This window comes from Rhopalosiphum padi, chromosome 4 (genome assembly GCF_020882245.1).
Source record: "Rhopalosiphum padi isolate XX-2018 chromosome 4, ASM2088224v1, whole genome shotgun sequence".
Taxonomy (NCBI): Eukaryota; Metazoa; Arthropoda; class Insecta; order Hemiptera; family Aphididae; genus Rhopalosiphum; species Rhopalosiphum padi.
Genome location: NC_083600.1, coordinates 32,494,957 through 32,518,756, shown reverse-complemented (window position 1 = coordinate 32,518,756; position 23,800 = coordinate 32,494,957). Strand labels below are relative to the sequence as shown.

Sequence of the window (23,800 nt, the reverse complement as noted above, 5' to 3'; positions counted from 1 at the left end):
ATTTAGAAAATATCGTTGAAAACGACTTCATTTAAGGATGGTATTACTATTTTAACTTTTTAATGATTCTATATTTTTGTACTAATATATTCTAAAATTTGTAAAATATACTTAAAATTTTCTAAGAATATTAATGCTCATAAAATCATTAGAAACAATTACATTTTAAATTCACTATTTATTATTAATGTAATAATAAGTTTCAAATATATTTAAATATTATAATGATAAAGTATAAACACAAATTACTGGATAATATGATACGTATTCATATACATTCCTTTTTTTTACCAGTAAAATATACATATTTTGTTGTAAAAACATGAATTGTATTAAACATTTAAATGTATTGATTATTTGCGAACACAATAATGTTAATTTTTATGTTATTTTATTTTGTTTTTAATTCATATAAAACGAATCATTGCAGTAATTTAAATTAGTTTTATAAATTTTTACTTTTATGGCTTAACAATTAAATGTAATAAGTTAATAATAAACAATCTTTTTCAAAGAGTTCGATGGCTTTTAGTAATTGTACATTTTTTTTTTTATTAAAAGGTTAAAATACGTACGTATGAAATAGAATAAATTTAAAATTAATATATAGGTAAACGTAAAATTTAAACTTTTTTATTAATTTAACTGGACACTCTTTCCCACAAGTTAACGTATCATATATTTATCATTAAATCATTTTTACTTGTATTGTATTTATGTACGTATACTGCAGATTGTAAATATTTTTTTTTATAGGTAATAATAACAAAACAGTTAGTTTACTTTGGTAAATGTAATTAAGTTTTATAAATAATGCGAATTTGAATGAAAGTAATTTAGATATAATATTTTATAGACTTATGGTAAATATACTATTCTATTACAATATATATTACATATAATTTGTAAAAGAGATTATACTCGAAATTCTAAAAATAACTGCTGTAGAGGTCAGTGTGCGTTTACGAGAGGTATTCTATATTTCTATTGAAATCATAACAATATGGCCATGGAATCGAAATGTGATAATGGGTTCAAGAGTGTTCATTGATAATAGCAATTTGTAATATATACTTGATCGGATAAATGATATATTGGTTTGAAAAAGCACTAGCTTCAAATACCAGATATTCGGATGAGTGGATTACATAGAATTCATTTATGGCGGTGGGAGGCGTGCCCGTGCAATAAAACGTAACTATCTAATGTATAATATAAATCATAATACATGTATTTTTTTCTTACGAAGGAGAGGATTAAAGCCTTTATCCCATTCCTTCGTAGGTACACTATACGAAAATTTGTGTCGAGGATTGGCTCATTGGCCCATTATATACATCGACGAAATTATTGCCGATTATAATTTAATAATTTCCGCTAGCTGCAAATTTGTGAGCGCCTTCAATTAATCTTAAAAAGTACCTCTTACCTTATTAATTCAGTTAAAAATCCAAAATTCGAATATTTATAAGCCACATTTTTCGGTGCACCGTAACTGCGTATGCATCGTGGCCATTTTATAATATGATTTAACTCCGCACGTACATTTTAAATTCTGTTCATATTTTTTAATTTTTTTTATTGTTTAAATACAATGTTTGTTTTTAAAATTAAATAAAAATAGTATAAAATAGGTAATACCACAAAAACAGCATAATATAAACGACGTATCACTAACATGTATATCAATTATTTTAAATCTATAGGTAGTAATAACTAAAAATTAATTATAAATTAAAACAAACATCGTCGTTGTCGGTATAAAGTTAAATGCAATAAAATTATAATGTAAATTAAAATTAAATATTATTAAACGAAGCTAAAATTTTTTTATTCATACATCTGTTGAGTTATAATAATATTACTTTCATTATTATTGGCAGAATTCATTCGTATGTAAAAATCTGTAAAAGTCTGCGTAGCTAATGCATTTTTAATAAAAACTGCAATATTTGGATGTGCTGAAGTAAATATATCACCAAATTTGCCACGAAAAACTCACTAAATTAAATAGATTTTTAATAATTCAATAGTTTTAAATAACAATATTTTAAGTAACTACTAGTTAAAGAACTGATCAGTGATCACTGTAGATTCGTTGAGTCACGAAGACACGGTAAATAAAATCGGTACACAATAATGATCAGTTATGGCTTTGCAGATATAATAGTTTAATTTCAACTTGGTTTACACCGATATAGCGATGTCTTAATTTATTTTATGGGACTCGGACATATTTTGGTGTTAAAAATATTTTTAGAATGCGGAGCGTTATTTTTTTTTTTTTTTGATCGTGCGGAAACACGGTGCATGCGGAACTACGATACGGATTCACAAAATATTTTTATTCGTGAGGAGCTACGGTGTGTCCGCATTTTTAACGTACTTATTAAAAAATGTCTTTTTAGCCCTGTCCTCAAAAATGTAGTATTTATCCCTTCATTATATTGTTATTTAATAGTAATACATAATATCGTCATAATATACGTATTATATCGTAGATGTGTATATGATATATTATATAGCCCCTTTTTTCATTTAACCCTCCCCCCCACCACCACAAAAAAATATTTTCAACGAATATTGCACTCGCCTCTCGGCGCTTAGCGCGGTCAGCGTGAACACGGACACGCCGATGGACACGTCCTTGGTGGCCTCGCTCAGCTTGCATATGAGCTCGCCGTACGGCCACGACTCGACCGTGTACACGGTGGACGTGAACGGCACGCACGTGATGATGACCAGCAGGTCGCCCAGCGCCAGGCTGAGTATGTACGTGTTGGGCACGTTGCGCATGCTCCGGTGCCGGATGAACACCAAAACGAGCGTGCCGTTGCCCAGCACGCCCACGACGAATATCATGGCGAACACCACGGGAACGATGTACGTCTCCGGCCGGTTCGAGTAAGGCTCGTATACGTTGTCGGAGTCGTTGACGTCCGTGCCGTTCGCGGAGACGGCTATGGCTGCCATGACTGCTTGGTGTGCCCCCGCGCGACGGGTCTCCCGCTGTTGCTGCAAAACAAACGAACGAAACGGATAAAAATTGACGAAAAAAACGATAAACATTATTCGATAGACGTAGTAGGTACGTATAATAATAATCATCATCATGATGGTAGTCGTATTTCCGGTAAAGAAATTATTTTTATTTTTTCGACGGCTAATCGACGGCAGTACCGACCGAACCAAATGAGTGTCCATGTGACACTTATTAAAATATGATTTGCATTTAAATTAAGATTACGAAAAACATATCATGTTAGAGTAATATGTAATTTTCACTACCCGGAAATACCCGGTGTTTGTAATTTTTTACCAAAATGAAAATCTATAAAATGCATTTGATAATTATTCGTCTATACAGTAGAATCCGCTTAATTGGGACACATTGGGTGGTCACCTATTTTTCCCCATTACCCGACTGTCCCGAGCGTCATTCGATTGCGTCCCGTTTCAACCTTTTATACCTTTTCAGTATGTCGATTGCGTCCTGTTGTATGATATATAAGCATAACATTTTGTAAAACGAATAGTCATAATTAATAATTATTTTGATAATAATAATTATACAAAAACCAATAAAAATAAATCCAAATATATAGGAATAAATAATTTAAGTAATATATTTCTTGTCAGTGTTATAAAATAATATTAATACAAAAATCAATAAAATTATGTCCAAATATGTATATAGGAATAAATAATTTTAATAATACATTTCTAGTTGGTGTTATACAATAATAATTATACAAAAATCAATAAAAATAAATCCAAATATATAGGAATAAATAATTTAAATAATATATTTCTTGTCAGTGTTATAAAATAATATAAATACAAAAATCAATAAAATTAAGTCCAAATGTGTCATTTAAAAAAAGGGTTTTTAAGGTATTGTAAAGGGGTTATAATTTTATTACCAGCCTTAAGATAAAATGTTCGTAAACTCATCAAGTAAAAACCAATTCGTGTTTAAATATACCTCCACACCATGTATGACAAAAATATTACATTTAATATGTCAATTTATCTGTCACATTAACGCTACTATACAATAGGGAGCAATCGGAACACGGAAAAGTTGGAAAAAAAATCGTTTACCTGCATCTGGGACGCAATCGACAAACTTCGACTGTCCCGATTAACCGAATAACTAATAAACCGATACATTCGTTAGGGACTGTGCCAATCTGTCCCTATATTAAGCGGTTGTCCCCTTTACGCGGTGTCCCAAATAAGCGGATTCTACTGTACGTATACTTATTATTCTCGTTGACGTCCAGACTTAACGGACTCGAAAGATAATAAAAGTGTTTTGATATTTATAACTACCCCCCCCCCCCCGCCTTTCTGATGGTCATTACAAAGTTTGACGACGTAATCGATTATTGTACGAAATAATTGAAACACTCTGTATAATATCATAAAAAGTCGTTATATCATATTAGCGCTTTGCCCCGTTTCTGCAGGTCACGGTGAAGCGTTTAAAAAAACATTTTCCATTACAGTTTACGGGACGGTTCGTACATGGTACATCTATACAATATGCGGTATAAGAGTTCAATAGGATTTATCCTATTGTGGCGACGTGTCACGTCCACAGTATCCCGACCGTCTATATTTTGTATCGACAAAAAAACGCCATAAGACGCGTTAAAAAGCCATAGACATTTATAGCTGCTATAGTTTCAGTGGGTCGTTTATTTTGGTTACGAATATCACGCCAGTCGCATTTGCTATTACCCATGCCTACTGCTGTGTTGAGTGCAAGTGTTCGACGTGCAAATACAAAAACCACTTCTCGAAGTTGTCATTAATTATTGTACATCGAAACTATAATATAGACAAAAACCTTCTAAATATGTGGCTGTTGACTTGTTGGACTTTGTCGGCACTTGGAGCATTGTTTTACGTTTATTCCATTCATGACTTTGTGTTGCCAAGTTTACAGCAGCTAGCGTTACAATTAAGTATTTGCACACGACCTACAATAGCTGGTCAAACACACGGTATAAGTAATTACATTGTTAGAATTTGGTTTCTATTTCTACCGAACGTTACAATTTGAAATGCCCAACTCACGTATCTAATGACTATACGCTTTATTATAAAACCGACAAAATCTTTTTTTTTTGCATCGATGTTTTTTTTTTTTTATTATTGATCGTAAAACAAAATTTTACGTCAGCTACGAAGGCCATTAGTTAGGTACATAGTAATATTACATGTTTATTAATTAAACAACAGCTTACAAGCTTCCAATTTTCTACACCTTAAAAAAAATTGTTGAATACTCTATATCATTACTCTTTAGTTTCCATTATGACTTCTAATTTTAAAATTAAACAAATTTGTTTTTAACGCGTTATTAATATGATGATAACTTATTATTCAATATATTTCAATTATTATACTTTCTTCTTTTTAATTCGAAAACATATTCTATGACTGTACAGTATCTAAATTATGTTATAGTATCAATTAGTTTGAGAATCTTAAGAATAATAACATTAAAATCATAATCTCGGTTGATTGCGATCGACGTTGTAGACAGGTCAATGAGCTATCAACAGTTAGGTTAGGTTATGTTCTCGACAGAAATCACGTCATACATATTACATAATATGAGTAAAATATGTGTTTAATTGATTCATAACCTACGATTTCACGATGTCAGCGACTAAAATATACACGAGTATAAATTATTAAATACATCATGTGAAATGTATTTATGATGACGCGAACGTGTTCAATGAACACGACTATAGAACACAAGCGTATGTTTGTACGCGGGCCACTCGAAACCGACGGTGCATGATTAAACTTTAAATTACACATTGCGATGATCGATAAACACTATACAACACAGTTAGTGCACGGGTCTCTATACTCCTGACCGTTGAGTTCTGTAGCTGAGATCAATCGCCGTTGAATTCTCTAATCTCTAGTAATCCGTAGTAAACATAATTTATAAAATTGTATTTGTTTTTCGGTGGTGTTATGCAGTATTTATGTAATTATGTTCTACATCGATCGGATAACAGTTCGTCGAATTCCGCTCGCTAATTCTTCAATCCTCAATTTGCCTAGTTATATTATCTAAATACATCGCTATAATATTAAATGGAATTAAAATGAACCGTATTTTAGATTCTGAGCGGAGCGCGATGAATGTATATTGACGTTAAAATTATGTGTTTTCTTTTTTTTTATGTATATACATGATATAGGTAATTGAAAAACGCTTTGATCTTCAACTTTGCGGGTGATAGCTGATGTATAATTTAATCTAGTTTTTGTGCTTTGGATAGGTAAAAATTAAAAGCCCCTAGTGTTTTTCAACATAATCGAAAAAAATAAACATAACATTAATAAAGAATTGTTCACTCAATACAACACCAATAAATTATTGACAACATTGATTTTGTTTTTGGTGTAACTCTTAAATTGATAACTGTGTATAGACTTTAAATTGTAATCAAATATTTATATTAGCATTTTATATGGATAATAAAATAATAATAATATTTTGACTTTTTGAGCTATTCATAGAAATTTGAAATATTTCATATTTTTTAAGTTTTATTTTATTGATTTCAATAAAAAAATGTTCACTGGGTTAGTGACTTAGTAAAAAGTTCTTCGTACAATTTTTATTTACCAATTAAAAAATATCAAAAACATAGTCATAATAATTTTTTATAAAGATTTAAATTTAAAAGTTTGACGAGGAAATTCATAAAATTTTCAAATTGTTTCTTAGTTAATAATTTTTAAAAATGTTTTTTATGTATTTAAAATGATAACATTTAATTTATTAAATATAAATTACTATATCATATTTTATACTATACATAATTTTTTTATATTTATTATATTTTAATATTCATACTTTTTCTACTTACCATAAAAAAAGTTTACCGGAAAGTTATATTCAATTTCCACGAGTGTTTGAAGTGGAAATTTTTACATCCGTAAAATAACTATTTCTTCTCAAACTATTTAATATAAAAACTTATAACTGCAAATAAATACACTTTTCACAACATATTTGTTTGATTATTCGCTATACATGAAAACATTTTCAAAATATGTAGATTAATTTTAAAATATTACCTATATTTTATACCATTATACCATAAATACCGCTAATTATTAATAATTTAATAATCAATACAATTTTCTTAACACAATTAAATCAACTTATTGTAATTCTAATAGTAAAATAAATTATTTTAGTAGCAACATCAAAAAAACATATTATGAAAATATACTTAGTGATATAGACTGACAGATCATCTGAAATTGATACATATCCATTATCTATTATAGTGGATCACTTGATACCTACTCTGTTGTACAACAGAGCGGTACCCACTTGACGGCATTTTTTTGTTTTTGTAAAATGTGGGTAGTCGGTCACTTCATAAATTCTTTAGACTACCTATTTATGAGATTAAACCAAAAATTCTGATCATTTATAGGCCATTGTGTGCGTTCGCTTGATGTTTCTTTTTTTTTTTTTTTCACGTAAATAACTCCGAATTGAAACATAAAAATAATCTCCTCCGCCTAAGCTTAACCTTTCCCTAGTAAGATAGAGATAACCATTATCTCTATTGTTTCAAGTATAAAACTTATGACAAAAAAAAAGTTTATTGTTTTCCGTTATGTGTGCTCATTGCTCCTTTCGGTAGAATCGGGTATAAAGCATTTTCTGTTAAAACACAACAAACTGTTCCCATAAACTTTCAAATAATTGTCAGTCACATCTCCAATTGATCAGCAGTTACTTTTTAGACTTATAAAGAGCTCTAATAAATGCATCTGTAAGGCAACGCCTACTCGTCACATTGCGTAAGATGTTTCTCAAAAGTTTTAAATTATTTCAACAAATATTGAAACGCGATGGTAGCCTATCTGTTAAAATTGCTTTATATTAGTAATAATATAAATTATTAATGCTCTATATATTATACACCGACATATCATGCTGGACATTTATTTATGTCATTATAATGATTTGCATAACATGATTGAAAGAGATTGAGTTTGTTATTATTACGATTAAAATCACGTATTATTACATGTTTGTTGTTCAATACATCATAATATACATAGTTTTGATTTTGTGTAACTATTAACTAACTTTCTGATATCAGTATAAATAGGTATATAGTCATGTAGATAAACTCGAGCCATAAATATAATAGCCCGGATTTTCATAAAAATAATATTGTAGAATATACACACAAATTTTCAAAATATGCAAAGAATATTAATTTTTAATTTTGTTTGTATTAATTCTTGAAGAAAATAACGAGCTCTCCATGTTCGTAATGCATACAAAATGTATACTAATATGCATATTACATAATGTGCATTTATGTACCCAAATACTTGGAAAATTGTATAACGTTTTTAAAATACGTACAGATTCTAAGTTATTTTAAACTGTTTTTATTTCATAATAAATCAATAAAAATAGTTTGAAATAACTCGGGCAAAAAATTGCTTAATAGCTCGTTACAATAAAATATTTAATCTAACTTAAAGTAAAATATAAATTATTGTGTTTGATGTTTTTACAATATACAACTTATATATAATTATCTAAAAATATTTAACTTATAAATTATATTTTTATTCAAATGTATGCAAAAATATGCAACCCACATGTGTGAAATAGCGATTTAACATTATGTACGGGCACAGCCCTTAAAGTACACATTAAGTGCACCACGAAAATTATAAAATACGTTTTTTACCGAGAATTAAAATTTGAAAATTTTCTAGTAAGTTTTAAAATACAAAATTAATAATTATCATGTCAAAAATATCCTTACCATAAAATTAAATATATTTTATTATACAGATTAATACTTGACTTAGCAAGTGTGTTGATAGAGTTAAATGGTAAGAACCACTTAACCCCTTAGTCCATCATGATTTAGGCCCGAAATTTACTTTGAAAGCTGAATATTATACTTTTATCTATGTTACCTAAATTACATTAAAAGATTTATTTTATATTTAAAAAATAACATATATTTTAGTTATAAGAATAAAATTGGTAATTTATTAGAGCGAATCCAAGTGAGAAAATTGTAATTAACTAACAAATTTAACATTGACAAATTTTCTAATTATTGTTATTATTTTATGCAGTAAACAAGAATACTGTCGTAGCTTAAGATTCTGAGTAAAGTGTAAATGTATAATATTTTCAATAAAATTATTATTCTTATTATTATTTTTACTATCTGTGTTAACTAGCAGTTTTTGAGTAATATAACTTATAAAAAATGTCATGTGACACAATGGTTTAAAATTTAGTTAACAGACCTTATACTTTATAGTAAATTTAAATGCTTCTTTTTGATTTTCTCAATAGTTTTTCAAAGGACAGAAAATATGACTAACAAACACAAGAAATTGTTGAATAATAGCAAAATATGATTCAAAAAATTATATTTATTCTAATTGGTTTTTGAATATTATGATTTCTCAATTATTTTTATTTTACATTTTCCCATTGCACTTGTGGTTATACCTACATTTAATATATATGTACGAATAAGTTAATATTAACATGGACATGGGCTTTTAGCTAAAAGTATGTTTCTAATGAAAAGAGACAATTCCGCGTAGACAAAAGTACTTAATGTAATATAACGTTCAAAGTTATATAAATATTGTGCTTTGTGTGTTATTATATTTTATTACTTTATACAGGATGATTATTTTATCATTATACACTCATTATTTCGTCAATTACTGAATTTTTTTCATTTTTTTTTCAAAATATTTTGTATCATGCGCGCTTTTCTCAAACTGTATGAAAGTTGTATTTTTTTCACCTTTTTATTTAATAGTGAAACTCCTATCAACTTTTGATTTTCAAATGGCAACCTACATTTAAAATCTACTAAATTAATAGTGCTATTTTTTTATAAATTTTAACATTCAAGTTATTATTTTTCGTTAATATTTTAGCAAGATATCGCTTTTCAAAGTTGGATGATTTTCAGTTTTTATAATACTTCTTGTTTCTGAAGACCAGTAGTTATACGGGTAATAGATATAATAAAATGTATATATTTTCATATGTAATAATCTCGTTATCGGCTATCGACACAGTGATAAACTTTGTACCTGTAGTTATACCAACGTCTCACAGCTGTAATAACCTGTAGGATGAACACTTAAAAATCTCAAACCACCCAACTTTGAGCTGCTATAACTCATAACGGTTAAATAATGATTTTAACGTTAAAATTCATAAAAAAATAGCCCTTCTATTTTATGACATTTTAAATATAGGTTACCATTTGTAAATCAAAAGTTGATAATGGTTTCATTATTAAATAAAAGGATGAAAAAAATAAAAATGTCATTGAGAAGAATATGATACAAAATATTAAAAAAAAAAATGAAAAAAAGTTAATACTTGACGAAATAATGAGTGTATAATGATAAAAGAATCACTCTGTATAGATTATTATTCTATTATTCTATTATGCATATTGCATTTCTTAACTGTGTAAACCCTAGAGACTCATTTTCGGAGCTCTTTAGTTAATATCGTAGACTATAGAGTTTAAAGCGTACAGTATTTTTTAGCAACAAACTTTAGAGATGATCTAGTTTATGAACACAATTACATAAAATGCATTTTGTTTGTCAGAATGAGTTGAGATTATGTTTTACATGACAGAAAGTTATTTTAAACTTATGTAATTAAACGTATATCATATATAAATGTATGATGTTGGACAATACCTTCATTATTTCAGACACAGCACCATCATGTTGGTCACTATTTAGGGAACGACATTTATTCTATATCGTACTATACTTACGTAGTTTACAGTATTACTACCAAATAATATTTTATATCTGCACAATGGGTGGTCTATTCGAGTTGCATGCATTCACAGCACAGTTTTATAACTATTTATTTCTTTTAAATAATATTATAGAACTTAAAACATTGATACTATTCAGTGTTCATTTGTAAAAACCAGAAATTTAAATAAAAAATAAAAACTTGAAATTAAGTTTAACAATAGTGTTAAGTAACATAATAAATGAATACATTTAATAATAAAATAGCCACATAAAAAGAGTATGCACATAAATGAACAATTTCTCTACTTAAGAAAACTGACACATATTTTATTTATAATTAAATTTAAACTTTTTTCTAATAATTTCAAAACTTATTAATAATAATAGATCAAACTAAAAAACATTCATACATTAACTAACTCATAAGTTATGAATCTGAAATAACGTAAGCCGAAAACATATTCGATATCAACAACATCAACGACGTTGCATCTTATTTGAAATATATTATTTTATAAATAGGTAATAATTAGGTAATGTATTTACTATTTTTCAATTGATTTTCAAAAATTATTAGATTGTTAATTGTTAAAAATGTAAACAATGAATATCAATAAACCGAATTGTTAACAATAATCAATTTGATTATGACCTCGTATCAAAGCCCAAGATCGAAAGCACAGAGTTCCAACAGGTTGTGAAGAAGGGTATTTAGATGAAAAAATAGCATTAAACTAAAATAAAATTATTTTAAAATAAATAAAGAAGAATCTACTGAGTCATGCGCCGTGCGACCGCGACGTGTACTTGAAAAATATAGACTTGGTAAGAAACAATTACGCGAACAGTTTTATTTTCATCATTACAATTTATTTTTTTAAAAATTTTTTTTTTATTTAAGTTATAATGTTTAAGATATTTATAAAAATATAATTAAATATAAATTCTATGAATTATGATTAGAAATAGAGGCTAACATATTGTTTCTACTTAAAATTATTTGTCATAAGGAATAATTGAGTTAAAATGATATACCATATTACATACAATATACATTATTGTAACCTAATAAATGACGATGAACTCAATATATTTATAGACAATAAGTAACTAAAATAAAAATTATCAATTTTTTTTTATAAGTTGATGTAAATAATATAAAAAAAGTTTTATTTTAAAATGTAGAATGAACCATATCGTCCATATCTAGGTAGCATTGATATAATTTAATTTCCGTTAACAATAAAAAAAATATTAATATATATTTTCCTATCTGAAGTTTCGACATTTTAAAATAGGCAATAACTTATTTGAACCATAATGCATATTATTATAACCTTTTTATTTTTTATTATTTCTAAAACTCCAGTTTTCTCAAAGTCGGAACTAGGTACAATAAATTGTATACTTTGTCTCTGTCTTAAATTTTAAAAGTCTAAAAACAATTTATAATATGAGATGTTTTTTTAGTACTACTCTATAAAATAAAAAGTTTTATTTTTGATGGCTCATTGACTTAGTTACAATATACATGGTTATAATATTTATACCAACACTGTAATTTATTTTAACAACTCTATAAATATATATTGCAATTAAAATATTAAAAACATTACTATGTCATCAAGAGAATAATTGATATATTTCTGAAGTATGTTTATTATTTTAGCCGGATAAAATGTACGTATATCTAAGTTAAATTATATTTGAATAAGATAATAATTCTTAATAAAAGTTATCTAATGAAACAAAAATTAAATGTTTATAATATCATATTTAGGCGCTAAAATAATATTAATATCTTTAGTAGAGACTTTGTCTCAGTCATTTAACATCTAAAATAAGCTGCTATAATACCCAAAACAAATAACATAACTACCTCGTTGGCGCAACTAAGGAAATGTACAAGGGACTTGTGCACACTTAAAAATAAAAATATTTTTCTATTAAAATTTAACTATTTTGAAGTAAATATTATTATTAATTAGAATATTTTGTACTTTACTTGTTTTTGGGAAAAATAAGTACCTATTATGTTTCCAGCTATTATATTAAATAACAAAAAGGATACTACAAATAGTTTGAAAAGTGAACATATTTTAAATAAATGTAATTTGCGAGAAAAACCATTATAAAATAATTTTAATCGTTTTATTGTGTTAAACTGTAATTGTATTACATATTAAAATAAAGTACATAAATATACATTTTAAAATGATTATTGCGAGTATTATAAATATAATGTGAATACTAAAGTAGGTAGGGGATATTGTGACAAAAGCCTTCGGGTCTGTAAGCCCTTCATCTTTTATGTATCTTCAAAAATATTGGTCAGTTACGACTACGACCTACTTACATATTTTATGTGTTCAATTTATTTACCTATATATCATATTTATTTCTATTGGTATAATAATATGGCTGTTTTTTTTTTTATTATTAATTGATGAGTATACAATATTATAAACACAAAAATATTCGTTCAAATTTATTTCGAGAAAATGTGAGATAATTTTAGTAATAGTTAAGTACTTTTTATTAATTAAAAAATTATTACTGGATTATTTATTATTCATATTACACATTTCCAAAATAATGCTATTCATATTTATTAAATTTATATTTCTACTGACTTACTTTTTATACTTAATTAGATATTTTAGTGCGATTTCAATTCTTTGTGAAAATAAGAAATAATAAAATTAACATAAAAATAAAACATAAATTTTGAAAATAATGTGTAGGTACCGTGAAAGTATAGTTGTTAAAGGCGGTTAACGATACAATATATTTTATAAAAGCCCGAACAATACCATAATAAATAAAATAAAATTAATACAACTTTTTAATATATTGCAGTGGGTATTTTTATTTGTGCATTTACAAGGCTTTCAATAATATTAAGGACTTGGTTTAATAACAATAAATAACTTTATTTGCACCACGTTAGGCGATGTTAATCGATATTTTTATTTTTATTTATTTCGGCAGGCAATACATTTAAGACGATCCTCTTGTATAAAAATAATAATGCATTTATTGTTAGTGCAGTTGCGCACCAAGTCTCAATCGTTTTAGAATTACGTGCGTTGTCTCCAAGGAGCCTATACAACATTATTATTACGGTAGAAATCCATCTCGGTGAAATCAAGGCCTCTGGAGATCGGTTATCCAATTAATTCGCCATATACCCGTTTAGTACTGAAATATTATGATTAACGTCTAAACGGACACCCTCTTGCTGTACTCGTCGATCAAGTAAAAGACTTAGGGGACCCTCTATGTTCCTTCACTCGATTTTAGACCACATATGGTCATATAGATCTCATTGCATGAAAGGCTCTGTGTGTCGTTGGTTTCATAAAGTGATACTCCTCAAGTTGTAACTCTCGCAAGTGCCTTTCTTTCATTGTACGAATATAACGCTTTGGTTAGATCGTTATTGGAATATAGTTCCGTGGTGTGGACCCATTATACCAAAAGTGACGTGCAATGACTTGATTAAGTTCAGAATCGCTTTCTCAGCTTTGCAGGCTACTGCTTAAATATTTCCCATCCGTTACATGATTACAGTCCTGTTAGTGGGTTACTCGATCTCGAATTCTCGAACCATTACCAGAACATCGCATCAGATTTTGTGTTAATTTTACCCAGAGGTTCTTTTATTGAAGGTCAAATTGATGCACCATGCTTGTTAGGGACAATTTATATTCGTTTCCCAGATAATGCCAGGCTACAGGAGCTAATGATTCAGTTAAACTTCGTTAAAAATGACCCCATTATAAGAACGGTGTTCTTAATTAAATTCTAACCAATAATAATATTATTCGTACCACACTATTCTATCATATAGTAAACAACGTTTAAATGTTTATTACTAAATTATATTTGTTAGTTCTGTTATTCCTTAAACATTATTGCTCAACAATCCAAATGGTATTAGTTTATAAGCAAATGAATAAGAATAATTTTTTTTTTTTAAAAGTCTTGATACATTTGCATCATTGCCATTGTAATATACAAGAGTATTTACTTAAATTATAGTAGAATCCTCATGGTAGAAATATGTTTCAAGTACATAAATGAACAACCTTGCATAGTAGGCGTACATTTTTAAAACAAAATTAACAAATCCTAAATGCAAAAAGATTTGTTTCGTGTTTTAAATTATACAACTAAATGAACTAAGCATATTATTATTATTTAATAATTTACATTTTTATTTATTTTAATAAGATATTTATTACCAAACATATTATTATTAAGTAAATTTAATTGATACTAATATATTATACGAAATCATTAGTTCACTTTATAACTTTAGAGACAGCTAGTCTATTATTTATTAATTGGAATTTGAGACTTTACGATCGTATTCATGTGAAATATTATGTATAATTTATATTACTGATTTATTGTCATACTGACTAACATTATGACATCTCAATCTTTCAATTTTCCTATTAATCAATAATCAAGTTGTATTTCCAAGGTAAGTTCTTAATGTGTACCCTACTACCCTATGATTGGGTTACTAAGGTTACTAATAAAGATTTTCACTCAAATTTCAATATATTATGTTTAATATAATACACCGCATACTCTATTCTCGTAATAATGATTAATGAATTCATTGTATTAATAGTATGTATGCAATATTTTTTAAATAATTACGATTTAGTCACGTTTTGTACAATGGAAAAATACCGCATGAAAAGTGGTACATTATATTTATTTGTGTTTATTATATAACGATACGTTAGTTATTCGATTTTATAATTATATAATTATCGGTTTATTATATTAAATACTCGGTTCTAGTGTGGAATTATCTTTGTCTACAATAGATTCATTTGATTCCGCTCCGTTCATAACCATTTCAACTTAAGTTAAATCAAGAATGAGCCCCGTTACGGGTTGAATATCGGCAATTTATATTGAAATATTTTCATTTTTTATCGGCGCAGAATTGTTTTGGTTCAATATTTGCTTCATTTAGTTGTGTTTGTTTATAATTTTTTCAACTTTGGTTGCATGAGGAATGTGTTCAGTCACGGGTCGAATATCTACAATTTATATTATCCGTATTTGCTCCGTTATTATGAACTTCTTATGAAATTTTTGGTGATACGTTTCAGTGCAGTCGGAACTCTTGTAAACTACTTTAAAAACGTTTACTTTTTACAGTAAATGTATCTTTTAAAACAAAAACGAAAAAACATAATTTATTCAGTGAAATTGTGGTTTGAATCCATTTTTCAGTATTTTATAAGCACAAATGATATGTCAATATAACACCAAGCAATATAATGATAAATATTAGACAAATTGTTCAAATCTAAATACAATTAATTGAATGCTTAAATAACACAAGTTTCCCACAGATTTATGCACATTTTTTAAAAAGTAATTAGAAAGATAATATTTTATTTGTTAAATCGGTTATTTACATTAAACATCCTTGTTTTATTATAATATGAATGTTTTATTATTGACGAGCAATTCTATTGATCGTTTTAGTTATTTTATAATAGTTCAAACGCTATAAGTAAATGGATTCAAAACATATTTCCAAAAACACTTACGACACATAAACACATATTACCTACTATAATATTAACATTTTGCTGCGTGGATTTATATTAAATACATAAAATATTTGCATACGGTTTCATCGGTTACTTATCTTAAAGTAGTACACGCGGTATTGAAATCGAGATTTAAACAGCTATATAATAATATTATAATTTATCACATTTTGATTTAATTTAAATCATTTTAGTTCTGAAATTAGACTTTGTTATAGTACCTATACGTGTTTGATTGGGATGCAGTGTTGCTTAATATAGGTAACAATGATTTAAACGTTGTCTATCGCTGATACGGTGTACCAGTAGCATATTAATATCCCCAAACGGAGGAATATGAGAGGATTTATACATTAATAATACCGGACAAGACACTTAGTAATACTGAGTAAAATTAAACGCAAATTAAAATAAAATATATTTTTGTTTTATCGATGACCTGATAGCAATTGACAGTGCAAACGATGAAACGATACTGCTTCGTCACACGAATACGTAGCAGGCCGAAGGATTATATTATTATACATTTTGTTAAGTAGTAAATACCTAATCTAAATATAATTAATAATTATTATACATGTATAGTGGGACTCCGTGATAATAGTATAATACATAATGCATGAAAGATGACACACACTTTTCCAGTCGTTTAGGATAAATATTATGTATGTGTATTGGAATAGTCAAACATAAAAAAATGCTGTAATTACAGAAGATTGACTTTTACTATTATATTATTTACAATAATTTCAGTAAATTATTGTTTTGCTTGTCCATTTGTACATAATTTGACGTATACTTGTACATTACACAATAGCTTAATAACATTGTACAGAGTTTAATTCAATAGGTACCCACCCACATTACAAAATTATTGAATTAAATTTAAAGATTAGAGATAAGTAATTGAACATGGGATATATTGTTATTAGCTTAATTTATTGGATGGCGATTGTAAGTATGTCAGTATTGTGTGTAAATGACAGTAAAGTAAATGATTTTATCGTTTTAGTGTTGTTGTTATTTTTTTTTTTTTTGTTGTTGTTGTTGTTCTATCGTATTCAAAGGCTATAATTGTAATATCAATTTACCTTCGACGATTTTAACATTGTGACTTATACTATACATCAAACGAAAATAATAGATTCTGTTACTTTTGTCTTTTGTTAAAACTATTGTCATGTATAATTATAATATTTATTGGTTATATGCTTTTGATGTTTTTGATTATATAAGTTACAACTAGAGAATATTCGATATTTTGGTTATTAGTAAAATTTACTGTTATATTACACAATTGAATGTAAAATGCTAACGCATGTATTATTGTATTAATATGCAACACATTTTTGCATCATTGTGCATGCTTGGGTAGTTTAAAATTTTCAAAAATCGTTCGATATATTATCCTTTAATAATGGTGAATATTGTGTAAATGTTGTGAATACTCGAATGCGCAGGGAGCAAAATTGAATATTTTACTTAAATAATAATTATTGAAGTGTTTTATTTTTATTATATTATTTCTTTGAAATATATTATGTTCTATATGTGTATTAGAAAGGCGATTTATTTATTTGTATTTAAATTTCGGTATTTTTATAAATCATGCAGTGTACTAGTGTAAATTTATATTATATATTATTTTCATCATAACTGTGTGTATGAATTGGAGACAAGACTTTAATATTCCAAATATCTCAAGGTTAGGTAATAAATTGATAACAATTTTAAAATCAGATTTAAATTTATCTCTATAGCTATTTGAGATCAAATACCCAACATTATTAATAACATTCTCTAAAATTCTAAGAAAACTAACAGTAAAAAAATTAAAAATATAAATTTTAAAATTTTAAGATTGATCTTTTATTTTTTAGAGAACTTACAAAAAAAAAACCAAATGTGGGAAAATAGATCAAAAGTTGACTGTTTCATTAACTTATTACTAAAAGTGAAAAATTCTAATTTATTTTTAGAATGGCGTATTACAAAACCTACATATACACCGATATGTTGACAAGGAGATCTTATGTTATGCCTGAAATGCGTTAAAGTGTAGTAACCGAATAAACTATACGACTACCTACACGAGTGATGATATACTTGTAACATATACTACGTAATAAGTATAAAATGTCAGAATGTCTATAAATGACCCCTCATCTCTTCCTATCACAATAAACCGCAGTGATTTAATGGAAATGATAAAACCGACGTAATAATAAAATCTAAGGTAAAACATTCAATTCTTCTAAATTCAAATTATAGTTGTGCTCCGTTATTCGCAAAGGTATATAACCAAGAGATTGGTCGAAAATATTGTAGAATAAAAATACAAAGAAATTAAAAAAAAAAATAGAGAGAGAATGCAGAGTATGGAGACTATACGGTGTTATTTTGTAAGGCAAATATTCAGTGTGTTAATTATATGTATGTGGTAGCGTTATGTAAATATATTTTAATTAATTTACCTTGCTCATAGCACGAAAGTATATTTTCAATACATGAAATTTATGTGTATATAGAAATGTCTTTGTTGGGTTGTTTTCGATGTCATAATATCGATACGATATGTTACGTAATTGTATATAGTAGTACAATACGTGTTTATTAATAAGTATATACCTATACTGTATGTTATGTTAAATTAATTATGAACTTTGGCGGATTGAACACCGCAACGCGTTTGTATTGGTATTACATGGTATTAACTATTATTATAAGAAACGAATAATGAAAAAATAGTATATTTTTCTCTTATAATACTTTAATTCGTAATATTATACCTATATTATAAATGTGCGCACTTATATATTTGATAAATATTGCGTCTTTTATGCGGACAGCTACGACAATCCGTTGAGCCAAGCTGAGGCCAGTAAACCGTTCCCATGCAAGATTCCATTATTATCATAAAATTAATACACTCTAAAAGTACAAATCTTCAGGAAACGACACAGTTGTAGATGGCGCTTAAAAATAGTAATAAATATATATGTATAAAAATGTAATCGTATTTGTAGAACTTATCAAGTATACAATACAATGTACGAATCTAACAATAGTATAGATAAATCTCAATTATAGGGAACCAACTATAGGATATATAAATGTTATATAGTGGAATAATAGCTGGATATAGTTCAATAAATGCGTGGTTGGTAATTGGGCTCTATATTTTTTTATCTACCTGCTTCATATAAAATACTAGTATCTTTTATTACCAGCAAATTGGGCCACAAATTAAATCTATAGTTTTAAAGTGTATCCGGAGATTGAGCTATAAACGTATAACACAAAAATATTTAAATATGTAACGTTTATTAACTAATTTTTTTTTTAATACATAAAAATACAATTATTTTTTTTAAATAATATGATACAGATTTTACAAATTCAAATCTGTCTCTTTTCCCTTCTTCATGTTTTTAAATTTCATTAACAATATGATTTTTTCAAAATAACGTTCGTTTCCTGGCTTTTAATGTCCCTACGCTTTTAATCTAATTTTTGTACAAACTTTTGATTGAACTCCCAATAAAACTTATATTAAATATTATTTTATAAAAATTTAAAATTTAATGGTGGCCTAAATACTGAATACAATAATAAACATCGTTGAAAATAGTGGCCTAACCTAACCGGGCACCCCAATAAATAACATAATATAAAGATTTTTTTTGTTTTAAGAAACAACATGATATTAAACCACTTAGATGACAAATGACCATACTCGATATTTGAATCAACACAATAGCATGAGAATATTAAGTGTACATAAAGAAGACGACCGTCTACATGACCCTAAAATCCGTGTAACGTGGTCTTCGTGCCGTTTCGTGTCGCATTATTTATTTAGATTTACGAAAAAATTATCTCCACTTAATTTTGTTGCACATCATTTGAATCGTTCGTGTATTCACGTGTACCTGTTTCGTGAGGTTTGTATTCACGTGCACCTACCTCGTGAGCTCTCTCCTAAAGCGCGTCATCGTTTGTTTTGCGCGGTTTGAATAAAAAGCTTTTTAGGGGTGTTTTTTTTTTTTTTACATAATTATGTTTTGTGACATTATGTTTTTCTGTTGTGTTTTTGCTGTTGTTTTGCCCTTGTATAATATTTTGGCAATGTTATTCCCATTGCTTATCTATGTGTTCATTGCTAAAACGTTGAGCATATAATACGAGTTATGTTTTTACATGTGTTTCAGTGGAGCATGATATTTGTCTTGAGAGTGTATTGGTAATGTAGAATGTGTGTATCATACATGAATTGTATGACGAGTAATGCAACGATGAATATATTATAAGTTATTAAGTTTGTAAGTTTATGTACCTATGTTATGGTATACATAACATTTACTTCGCATGTGTTAGCTGTTGTTACTTGTTTGTTCCCATGCGATACATATAGCAACGAATGTGGTTTGTGCCGTAGTTATCAACCGTATTATACATAATCATTTTTCATCGAATTTTTTATTAACACTCAATACTTAATTATGGGCATATTGATAATAATCAAATCATATATTTATCAGTGTATAACCCTAAATGTATGTAATCTCATAATTTTTGAAAATTTGGATTAACCGCAATCGGGATTGGTAAATTGGGTCCCGGGAAAAAAAGTAGTAGGTAAGTTGAGTCCCGGAAAAAAATGTTAGTATGTTAAGTAAAGTATGTCAAATTTTATAATTGTGGTATAAATATTGTATAAACGGTATAAATTAAAAAATATGTGTTTTTTATAATATTATGTTCTCGGTAAAAACTTAAACGATAAAGATTTAACAAATTCAAATCGGGTTATCCTATTAATAGACAATAGTATATTTTGTTATTTGTAATGTTTGTTTATCTATCGATGCGTAAAATGAATTGATGTTCGGCGGTGTACCACTATATGCTCCCAACTCGAACAGATACAACCTATGCAGTATGACATAGACAATTATTGTAACAGAGTTATTCAAAAGTAAATTGTATAAATATAAAATATAATATAAAATATTGAAGTTTTAAGTTTTTAATATTTTAGACCTAGTTGCGCCAATGGTTTATAGCCGGGACTCAACTTACTGCTTTCAAAATATACACAAGTTATCACGGACCCAATTTACCTACCTCCCCCCCGCAAGCACTATACTTACATAAATTAAGGTCATCAAATGGTGTTGGATATCAATATAATATACAAAAAATGTACATCTAATTGTGTGGACGTGTTTATTTTTACTTATTATAAACAATTGTTCTGTTATTAATATAAAAAGTCGTTAGGTAATTAAAAATATAAATAAACACCATCATTTATTATGCTAGGTATATACTGATTACTGAGTATGAATATTATATGGGAGACTATTCTTTTTTTCTACCTGTAATATATAATGTATACAACAGATGTACTTTTGTTGTTTTGTTTGTATTTTTAAGTTTTAACATTAAAAATTCATCAAAGTAAATTAATAGGACTATCCGATAAATTAAAATATGAAATTGCATGTTTAAATTGTATAAATTCAATAATTTTAAAAAAGTAATTTACTAAAAATTCTCACAAATTTCTCAAAATAGCGTCTGTAATCATTTTCAAGTTGTATACTTATAAAAAGAAAGTTTTTTCGACAGTGAATTTTGCAATAGTAAAATTATACTTAACAATTCTCTTTGGGTCTGCCAAAATTCTTACGCTATTTTATTTAAGAATAGCACTTAAAAGTAAAAATATATCTTTTTAACAATGCAATTTGATGTTCATAAACCTGAATACAAATCTGATGGTCTGTAATATTAGTATTTATATATTATATATACATACATAATAGAAGATGAATATAACAAAAGAAATATTGTATTTACTTTTTATTCCGTCTTCAAAATACGTACTGTATCCATACTTAACGATAAACAATTTTTCTATTTACTAAACTTTTCAATCATATCTTTATTTGACCTAATTTTGTAAATTCAAGTCCTTTTGTCAATATCAAGATGTAGGTAAATAAAAAAGAATTATGGAGAACATTTGATTTACAGAAATAATTTCTTGTTTTCCATTATACCCAACTATTTTTTTTATATCGCTACAATAATATCATGTGATTGTGTCTGTTTTATTTCAACTTTCTATTTTAATATGCATAAATATTAAACTGTCCATAATATACATTTATATGTCATAACTACAATGAGTTATGTAAATATAAAAAAAAAAAATATATAAAAAATTATATCATTTTTAATTGAACACAAAAATTAAATTAAATTTATTAAACTTACGAAAGTTATTAAAGGCTTATTGGTTTTTTATCTGTTTGATTTCACCTTACATAGCTAACATATTGTAAAATTAGTTTGAAAAAAGCTTTAAGAATTGTTAGATACTTATGAAAAATATAGTGAAATTATTTGGTGTATTTAATTATTCAGTGATTTCAAAAAAATATCAAACATTCAGACATTCTAATCATTATATTTAATGATGAATAGGTAATCAATAAATCATTAATTCGAACCAAATGACAGTTCGGATAATTGCTTATGAGAACGGATTTGTAGAAATTACAATTTTCAAAAATGTACATACAAGTATTAATTGTAGTATCAAAAAGGATTTTAAACAAAATTATATAGTAATACAATAGTAAGACACTCCATTCAAACGTATATAAGATATAACATACCATTAAAAAATCGGAGTTTTTTGCAAATAAAAGTGCTTAATGTCAAACATAAAATAGTACAGACATAGAGAGACATAAAAACATATTTCTAGTTTGGTTTCAAAACTCCGCGCTATAGGAAGTGCGGGTGCCAAGGAAATATACTAAAATAATTATTATACGCGTGCCTCAGTAGTCCACGTGCCTGTTCATTGTTATGGAATCCGTATACAACGGGTGGTAGACTTTTATTATAAAAATTGTTCCCCACATTGGAAATTTTGACTAAACAACGAGATATGAGGACAAATAACAATGTTATTCTATTTTTAATTAAATAGTTAATTATTTTCGCGAAGTCGTATATGTTTACAACAATCCTATCAGAGTTGTGATTGATGTAAAATTTAACATTAAAAACTTTTACTGTAGAAAAGAATAAAAAAATATATGGCTTTTCATTTATTTTATTTTTTATTTTTTGTTATCTAATATGCATCAATTTGTTTTCACTGGTTATCGACGATAACCAAAAACGAATATTCTGTTTGTATGATCTTAACACATATTACGAGTATTGTATTCAACATATTTGTTCTGGATTGTTCACGAATGAGTGCATTTTATTTGTATTTAACTTTCACAGTAAATTGCGTTTTTCTGACAGATTGAATTCATTTTCAACGTTAT

General features: G+C 27.1%; 1 protein-coding gene across 4 annotated transcripts in view; it reads right to left on the bottom strand.

Moving 5' to 3' along the window:
• LOC132930464 (neuropeptide CCHamide-1 receptor-like) overlaps positions 1-23,800 on the bottom strand; it is a 111,101-nt gene that overhangs the window by 4,842 nt on the left and 82,459 nt on the right. For all 4 annotated transcript variants that reach the window (XM_060996352.1, XM_060996351.1, XM_060996353.1 and 1 more), the window contains one exon: positions 2,594-3,015. In XM_060996352.1, the coding sequence (XP_060852335.1) occupies positions 2,594-2,973 (380 nt within the window). In that variant the 5' untranslated portion in view covers positions 2,974-3,015. The remainder of the gene's footprint in view (positions 1-2,593; positions 3,016-23,800) is intronic.